This window comes from Alligator sinensis, unplaced genomic scaffold (genome assembly GCF_000455745.1).
Source record: "Alligator sinensis unplaced genomic scaffold, ASM45574v1 scaffold249_1, whole genome shotgun sequence".
Lineage (NCBI taxonomy): Eukaryota > Metazoa > Chordata > Crocodylia > Alligatoridae > Alligator > Alligator sinensis.
Window position 1 is genome coordinate 794732 of NW_005842593.1, and position 9219 is coordinate 803950.

Consider the following 9219-nt stretch of genomic DNA (forward strand, 5'->3'; position numbering starts at 1 on the left):
AAAAACACACCACAAGAACTTTCACACCAGAAAAACAGGGGGAGGGAAGACATGCACCACAGGGGGAAAAGGGGAAAAAAACCCTCCAACACTGTAGCCACCCTAAGTCAATAGCGCAGAGAAAAGTCTCTTCAAGGCAATCCAACACCTGAGCTGATTATTCCAGAGCAACTGCTTTCTGCTTACTGCTCAACTTATTGGGGACCCTGGTTTTCCCCAATAAAAAATTTCAAATTTACTAATTAAAAACCCCAAAATCCGTGATTAAAATAAAACACCATTTTTATATATATATATATATATGGGGGGAGAGAGAGAGAGGTGTCAACTGAACACAATGTTTTATTGATATATTTACAATTTTAAAGCAATTGGGAAGCCTACCAGTGCCTCAATCACTATAGTAAAATAAATTCTAAATACCTATACATTTTGGTATTTGTTTGGGGGTTTTTCATCATGGAAAATCAGAGTTCCCCCTGCCCCCTTTGCTCACCAGGACACAGGTCCAGGCCCCTCACTCCCAAGCCACAGTTCCCTGACCTTGCTGGTGCCCCTCAGTCCCCCCTCCCTCCCCACAGCCCCCTGGCTGTGCTGGTGCCCCTCACTCGCCACCCACAGCCCCTGCCCCACCTAGCCCTGCTGGAGGGGGGGCCCCAGCTGCCTGGGCTACAGGGACCCAGATCTGCAGCCCCCTGCCCCCTCAGCAGTGCCTGAGTCCTGGCTGCCACCCATGGGAAGCTGCTGCAGTTGAAGTGGGGAGCCTGGCTCCCCTTACCCTGTGTAGCAGGGCACTGGGGTGCCTGCTACTGAGAGAGCAGGGAAGGCTCCTCAGGTGCTGGTTGCTGAGGCAACTAGTGGGAAGTAATGACCCACACCTGCCTAGCCAGCTGAAGGAAGGGGTAGGGCCTGGCTCCTATATAAATCCCAGGCAGGGGGGTAGGAGGCAGTTCCCTGCCAGCAGCCAAAGAGGAAGGAGCTCTCTGCTATGGGGGAGAGGAGAAGCCTGATACAGGAGCAGCATCCAACATTGCTGAGAGTTAAAGGGTCACTGGTAGGATTGAATGTTGTTATAGCTGGGCGGCTTATGTTTACGTTATAGCCAAGAGGCTTGTGTTTATGTTTGCTATTTGTTACACCGGTGGTTTGGGTGAGGCTATTAGGGGATAGAGGAGGCCTCATAGGGGACTCGCAGCAGAGTGCGAGGACCCCAGCGCCAGTGAGGGGCAGTTGAGAAGCCCCAGTGCAGGCGTGGTGAGCCCCGAGAGGAGGGCGGCGTTACTGAGAAGGCCCCGAGAGGAGGGCGGCGTTACTGAGAAGGCCCCGAGAGGAGGGCGGCGTTACTGAGAAGGCCCCGAGAGGAGGGCGGCGTTACTGAGAAGGCCCCGAGAGGAGGGCGGCGTTACTGAGAAGGCCCCGAGAGGAGGGCGGCGTTACTGAGAAGGCCCCGAGAGGAGGGCGGCGTTACTGAGAAGGCCCCGAGAGAGAGAGAGAGGGACAGAATAACGTCCATTACATCTGCGAGGCTTGGGGTGTGGTATTGGGGTGGTAGGAGCCACGCATAGCCCATAAGGCTTGGGTGCACGGTACAACCGTGACAGGAGAACCATGGCCAAGAGGACAGAAGGCAGCCTCCCTATAAATATATATAAAATCAAAGACATGGCAGGCTAGAATCAGAGGGTGCAAGACGACAGCTTGGCACGGTGAAGGAGGCAGCAGGGGAGAGCACGGTGACCCTGACGTCCCTCCTGTCACACCCTGCAAGTGGCACAGTCAGAGCAGAGCTCATGGGGGGGGAGAGTGCGGGCAGGCTGCCTTCTGAAGATTTGGCCAGAGGCAGGCTGGCTCCCCACCGCTGCACGCACTCCCAGAGGACAAGGGGGCATGTGCTGCCGTGCCCCCCCCTTCCCGATTCTGTGTGCAGGGTGGGAGCAGGCTGCCCACTGTAGGTCCAGGTTCCTTGTCCTGTTGCCCTCCCCCAGGGATCTGCAGGACCCGGCAGGGCAGAGCAGAACTGGGTGGGGAAGCTCCTTGCCGCTGCAAGCTCTGCGGTGCCCTGGCACTGTGCACCCTGCCTGCCCTGCAGCAGCAGGGTGGCAGTGCATGGTTGTGCCCCTTGCTGTTGCCAGCTAGGTAGGGGGCCACATTCTCAGGGCAACACAGGGCGTGGAGAGGTGGCAACAAGTTTCCCCACCCAGCCCTACTCTGCTGCGCCAGTCCCACCCACTGGGCTGTGGAAGCCCAAGGGAGGGCGGCAGAGCAAGGAACCCCAAGCCGACAGCAGGCTGTCTGTCCCAGGCCTGCGCATGGATCTGGAGGGCACGTGCTTCCCCACCCTGGGGAGTGCACACAGCAGTGGGGAGCCAGTCCCCTTTGTCCCCTGGACAGGTCATCTGCAGCCTTGTCCCCTTCCTCACCAGGGCCCTGTGGTCACGCATTGCAGCTACAAGCCCCACACACTGCACTGCCCAGCTTGGCAGCAGCCCCAGCTCTGCCCTGCCCAACTCCCTCCTTCCCTCCCTATGGGGGCCAGAAACACCCCCTCCTGCTGCCAGCTGGAGGGGCTGATCTGTGCTTACACGTGCATGTGGCGCCCCCTGCCTGATTACCCTTCACCCACTCCCCCCAGCCCCTTGCAGGATGGAACTGTGCCAGCCTGCAGAGAGCTTTGGATAAAAGCAAAATCTGTGCGTTTCTCTGTTAAAAATTAAATTGTATTTTTGTCAGATAAAAGGGAAACTCCACAGTTTTTTCCACAGAAAACCCAGATCTTTGCTCATCGTCAGGGATCAGGGTTTTCCATTTCCCACGGAAAAATACTGTCCAACGTAAGGCGGACAAGTCAGGTAGCAGGATTGAAATCTTGGACTTCAAAAATGCAAATTTCAGCAAGCTTAGGTCACTAGTAGGGCAAGTGCTGCGGGACTAGGGACCAAAGTTGAAAGGTGTGCGCGAAGAGTGGTTGTTCCTTAAGGACACGATCCTTGAACCACAAAGGAAGTTCATTCCCATGCGGAGAACAGGTAACAGAAGGGCTGGGAGGCCTTCTGCTAAACAGGGAAATCACAGTCCTCTTAAGAAAGAAGAAAGTGGCTTATAAACAATGGAAAATTGGGGCAGGACCCAAGGAGAACTGTTCCATGATGGCTCGCATTTGCAGGAAACAGATAAGAAAGGCTAAGTGGCGACCAAACTTAGATTACCAATGGGAATCAAGGACAACAAGAAGTCATTTAGGTACATGGGGAACAGGAGGAAAACAAATGGGAGTGTGGGGCTATTGCTCAACAACTCAGGAGACCTGGTTACTGGCACCCAGGAGAGAGCTGAACTCCTGAATGACTACTTTGCCTCGGTCTTTCACCGGAACAAGGGGAAAACCATGCCAGGTAGAGTAGAGGATGAGCATAGTAGGAATAATCACCTTCCTACAATTGCCATAGAAATGGTGTATATGTCTAATTTTTTTAATTGGTCATACAAGTCAGCAGGACCGGATGATTTTCATCCAAGAGTGCTGAAGGAGCTGTCCAAAGTCATTGCAGAACCCCTGGCGAAACTCTTCCACAACTAGTGACATTCTGGAGAAGTTCCTGAGGACTGAAAGAGGGCCAATGTTGTGCCCATCCACAAGAAGGGCAGGAGGGAGGACATGGGTAACTATAGGCCTATCAGCCTAAGTTCCATCCTAGGGAAAATCCTAGAAAAGTTCATCAAGCAGTCTATCTGTGATAAGCTTGCAGAAGGTAAGATTCTGAATAACAGCCACCATGGCTTCTTCACGAGCAGATCTTGCCTTACCAACCTCACCTCCTTCTGTGACCAGGTAACTTTCCACGTGGACACGAGAGAGCAGGTTAATGTTGTATACCTAGACTTCCAAAATGCCTTTGATCTAGTATCCCGCAATATCCTCGTGAGAAAATTGAAAGATTGTGGGCTTAACTCTGAGACATTCAGGTGGGTGAGAAACTGGCTGCAGGGTAGAACCCAGAGAGTCATAATGAACAGATCTGTCATCCTAGTGAGAAGTGAGCAGCAGTGTCCTGCAGGGGTTGGTACTTGGTCCAGTACTTTTCAACATCTTTAGTAACGATTTGGATGTGGGAATGAAGCGCTCACTAGCCAAGTTTGCAGATGACACCAAGTTATGGGGAAGCGTGGTCACGTTTGAAGATAGGCTACAGATACAGGCGGACATAGACAGGCTAGCAAGTTGAGCAGATCAGAACCTGATGAAGTTCAATGTCAAGAAATGTAAAGTGCTCCACTTCGGGACAAGCAACCCCCAGCACACCTACAGGCTTGGTGGAACCAAACTGACTAGCACCACGAATGAAAGGGACCTGGGGGTAATAATAAACCACAGTATAAATGTGAGCCAGCGGTGCAAGACTGTACCCAGTAGGACAAATAATACTCTGGCATGCATCAATCGATGCATCTCCAGCAAAACCAAGGAGATGATTCTTCTGCTCTACTCGGCACTCATGAGACCGCAGCTGGAGTACTGTGTCGAGTTCACCAGGGCACATGAGGGGGGGGAAAAGTGAAGTAATGGCCACAGACTCCTGGAAGTTCGATTCAGGCTCAACATTAGGAAAAACTTCTTCACAGTCAGGGTGTCCAGACTGTAAAATAAGCTCCTTCCAGAGGTAGTGCAGTCACCTACCCTGGTAATCTCCAAGAGGAAACTAAACAGTCACATTGCTGGGGTCACCTGACCCCCAGTTATCTTTCCTGCTTGGTGCAGTGGGCTAGACCCAATGATCTTCCAAGGTCCCTTCCAGCCTTACCATCTATGAACATGGATTTTCCCCCTTACTGGAGTAAGCAGAGAAACCCCGTGAGCTCTGCAGGCTGGAAGAGTTCCACCCTGCCAAGGGGCTGGGAGAGAGCCAGGAGGAGGGCAGTTGGGCAGGGGATACCACGTGCATGTACATGTACATGGCTCCAGACAGCCTGAAGAGCAGTTCCCGCAGGGAAGTGAGGGTGGGGACTGAGGCCCCTGTTGGGAGGGAGGGAGTTGGGCAGGGCTGGGGCTGCTGCCCTGCCTGGTAGTGTGTGGGGCTAAGGGCCCAGGGCCGCAATGTACACAGTTGCAGGGCCCCGGTGGGATGGGACCGTGGGGGACTTGTCTAGGGGTTGGGGGGTAGGGCCAGTTGCCTGCCACTGCATGAACTCCCAGGGGAGTATGGGGGGAACATGCCCTCCAGATCTGTGCACAGAGCGGGCTCATGCTTCCACCCTGCTACCTTTCCCTGGGGCCTTGGCAGCCTGGCAGGTGTGACCCAGCACTGCAGGGCAAAGCATAGCCACACAGCAGAGCTGCTTGCTGCTATGAGCTCTGCGCTGTCCTGGCAATGTGTCTCCTGTGTGCATGGGGACAGCGGACTAGGGTTGTGGCCCTTGCTCCTGGCCCTACCCCCTGCCCGAGCCTATAGCAGGCAGCGGGGTGGGGGCAGGCAGCTCCATTCTCCACTGCAGCAGCCGCTGCCTTCTCTCAGGGGCAGGGGGGCTGTGGACCTGGATTCCTGGCCCCATAGCCCTGGCAGCTTGGGGCCCCTTTGGCAGGGCTGTGGGGCTGTTGAGGAGGAGTGAGGAGCACCAGCAGAGCCAGGGGGCTGTGGGGGGCCTTTAATTTTAATCACAAATTTTGGGAGTTTTATCAGAGAATTTTTCCTTTTTTTTTTTTTTTTCCCATCAGGGAAAATCAGGATCCCTGCTCATCATTACGCAAGAGAATTCTGATTGAAAACTTGCTAGAAATTACAAGTTGAATAAAATCCAAATACTAGGTTTTGGAGATTAGTGCAGGTCTAATGAACTGTGTGTTTGTGTTTGAGTAGAGAACTGTTTTGGTTCAATTTGCAAATAAGAGCATTCACGAAAAGCACTGTATGTATATGCTAGAATTTTTTTTACTTGCCATCCCATTTAAAACTATGAAAATAACCTCCTGTCTCCATTAATAATATGTGTTGATTTTGATTAGGTTGCAACTGAAAATAACCTTGCTGTATTTGTGACCCCTTTTTAAAAAAACCTGCAGTTTAACAGCTGTTTGCAGCAAAAAGAAAGGATGGTTTAAATGTGGCAATTCTGATGTGCCAAATTGGATTTATCTTATACCTCCCAATATTTAATCAAATAATGTGATATTATATAATGAACACCACGGTAAAAACAGTAAATCTAATAGCAGAACCTTTGAGGAAAATAATGCACAGAGGTCACTAAAATCAAATTGTGTTCCAGAATAGATAAGGAAACTTACTTTTAGGGAAACTTGTTAGTTCCAGTGTGCTCAATTAGCAAGTTCTTATTTCATTTATTTACAAAATAGACATCCTTTATTACCCTACCATTTAGAAAAGCTTAAAGTTTTAAATTTGGTCATTTTTACTGTTTTGTCTTTGAACAGAAACAAAGAACATCCTGACTTAAAACTTTGGTGTCATCCTTGGAAACCATTTACAGTTGGTGAAAAAACTGCTACTAAACGCATCATTCACATTGAAGAGGACTGCTACAAAGAAGGGACTACAAGTTATAGAACTTTCAGTGGAACAGTTGAAAAACCCTCAACTGTTCCTTCTTTGGAGGAGTCTTATATCACTAGTGAACACTGTTACCAGAAACCTCGGGCCTACTACCCAGCTATAGAGCAGAGACTGGTTGTGGAAACCAGGGGTTCAGCTATGGATGATGGAACAAACCGAATTAGAGAGAATGGGGATGATGCCCTGTCAGAGAGATTTGGATGGGATCTGAACAGAGAAATATGCAAGCTGGAGAATGAGTCCAGACATAATTATACCAAGGTATATTGATATTGGAATATCTGTCTTTCTCTAGGGCATTTATTAGCTTCTCTGGTAAAAATATGTACTTTTTGGAAAATCTGTAACTACTACTTGGAGTATTAACCATATTAATTCCCACGTTAGCTACATGTTTGCCTTGTACTTCCAGACCTGGCATTTTCTTGTCACCAGTCTGCACTGGTGACCAGAAAGTTCTGCCTGTAAACTGAGACATTGGGGAAATGAATTCTTAACCACCACTTAATTCCTTCTTAGAAACTGTGGGCTTCTTTACATGTGCTCCGAGGTTGGAGGGAAAGGGAGAGGGAGGCATTTTAATTAGCGCAGCTCTAGGGAGCTGCACTAATTAAAATGCCCACAGTATCTCATGTATTCAGCGTCCCACACTTCAAAATGGCAGCAGGGACGCTTTAACTAAAGCTGGTTCAACGAGCTTTAGTTAAAGCACCCCCCACTGCCATTTTGAAATGTAAGAATGCTGAATACTCATGATGCCATGGCTGCTGGCGCATTCTAATTAACTCAGTTAATCAAGTCTGCTCTGACATCTTCTAATTAGAATGCCTCAGAGCAGGCATCCAGTATGTGTATAGGTGCCTTTTGGCTTCATGTAGAGCTCAAGGATATCTACAATACTTCATGCATGTAGTTCATTCCTTACATGTTAGGAAGTTTAGAAAGCTGCTGTTTAAGTGTTTGGTTTACATGATTCATTTGCTGCTAGGCTTTTCCGCCCTTTTAGTAGCATTATATTTAGAATACTAATTGGAAACCTCAGACTTCCAGCCTCAAATTCAGAGCAGTGTCATTAGTGTTCATACCTCTCCACTGTTTGACTTTTATACATGTTCCTGATGCTCACATGTGGGTTGGGCTATATCCACCAAGTAATTGGTCTAGTGATGGGTTGGTTCACAGCATTGTACCAGGAACAGTCATCTCATGGATTATGAACAGACATCAAATATGTCCCAGGAGAAAGTGGTTTCTCCCAGGACAAAGTAGTCATTCAGAAGGCCATTTCCATTGTCCTAAGTCAACGCCCTGAAATCAGTGTGGGCTTAAAAAGTAGTGGCAGTTTGTCCTGGGACATCGCAAAATGCATCTGAACAGTTATTACAGAACAGTGTTCTAAGGCAAGTGGCCCAGTTGGTCTTCCAGCCATCCAGCAGGGCACTGCCTCTGCCCCAATCCTGGCTTCTCTTGAATATAGCGTCAGGCTAGGGAGAGCCTGGTGGCAGATATCTACTGCCTGGAGGTGACAGGAAGGCACAGGTGGCCTCACCCTGGATAGTGAGTTGCAGGCCATTCTTTGTTCATCACCTGCTTGAGATCAGCATCAGAGCTTGCACCCACCCACACAACTGTATATACATTCATCACTGGGAACATCCATCCATCAGGGACATCCTCAGATCCATCCTTTGCTTACTGCACCAAAGTTGGTCTACCCATCCATTACTTGCCTTCATCTGTTCGTCCTCTTGCAACTATGGGCCCTCTCTCCTTATCCAGTGTCTTGTGCAAATGTGGCACCAGCTGGACCAGGGGGGAGCACCATTTGGGAAGAGGTGAGGTCCCAGCGGGCACTCCACTAAGTGATCTTTGAATAGATCACCCTGAAAATGGCAGCCCATGGACCTGAGTGATAGGGTTCAATACCACTCCAAATGCGAAGTTCTAAGACAGTGGTTTGTGAGGGCATGGAACACCACTTGCGTTTTAGGCACACACAGTTCCTCATAGAAGGCACATGTCATCCTGTCTCATGTCCTTGTGGTGAATAACATGGTGATGTGCCAGAACATGATGGACAAGGCCTGTATGACCCTGGAGAGTGACAAGAACTCCAAAGGCACTTCTCAGAAGCATGCAGCCTTCATGGAAGACCTCGGCAACAACCCAGGAGATGAGCCAGGTCAAGGACTCCCAGGCTGTCTTGGACAGTGGCATGGACTCAGAAATGGACCTGGGCTCAGGCAGGAAGCAGCAGGAGTCCTCCAGCCCTCTCTTGTCCATAGCATCTTAGACGGCTCTTACTCTTGGTCAGGTTTCCAGAGCCAACAGGCTCGCAAACAGCTCGGGGCCTCATGAGCTCCCCATTGGTGGCTAAGATGCCCTTCTCCCACTCCCAGGGACTGAACATACAAGAGGACCCAACCTGCAACAAGACCCAGCAAATGGTAAGTGGCAGCCCAAAGTTCAGTTAGGGTAGGAAAAGGCCCAGGAAGGTTAAGGGGTGTGTGAGGAAGTGGAACACTCCCTGCAGAACTCCATGTCATCACTTGGGGATTGTTGCAGTAGGCCCCTTCCTCTATTCAATTACATTGTAGAGGTGCATTGGAACACCATGGCCTTCTTAGGTGATTGCCCTAGGATCCTCTTTCCC

The 9219-nt window shown here is 50.0% G+C and overlaps 1 protein-coding gene across 7 annotated transcripts in view; it reads left to right on the forward strand.

The window, feature by feature from the left end:
* The window catches only part of PHF20 (PHD finger protein 20), a 204453-nt gene that overhangs the window by 170733 nt on the left and 24501 nt on the right, over positions 1–9219 (forward strand). For all 7 annotated transcript variants that reach the window (XM_025214660.1, XM_006032917.3, XM_006032918.3 and 4 more), the window contains one exon: positions 6428–6827. In XM_025214660.1, coding sequence (XP_025070445.1) covers positions 6428–6827 — 400 coding nt within the window. The remainder of the gene's footprint in view (positions 1–6427; positions 6828–9219) is intronic.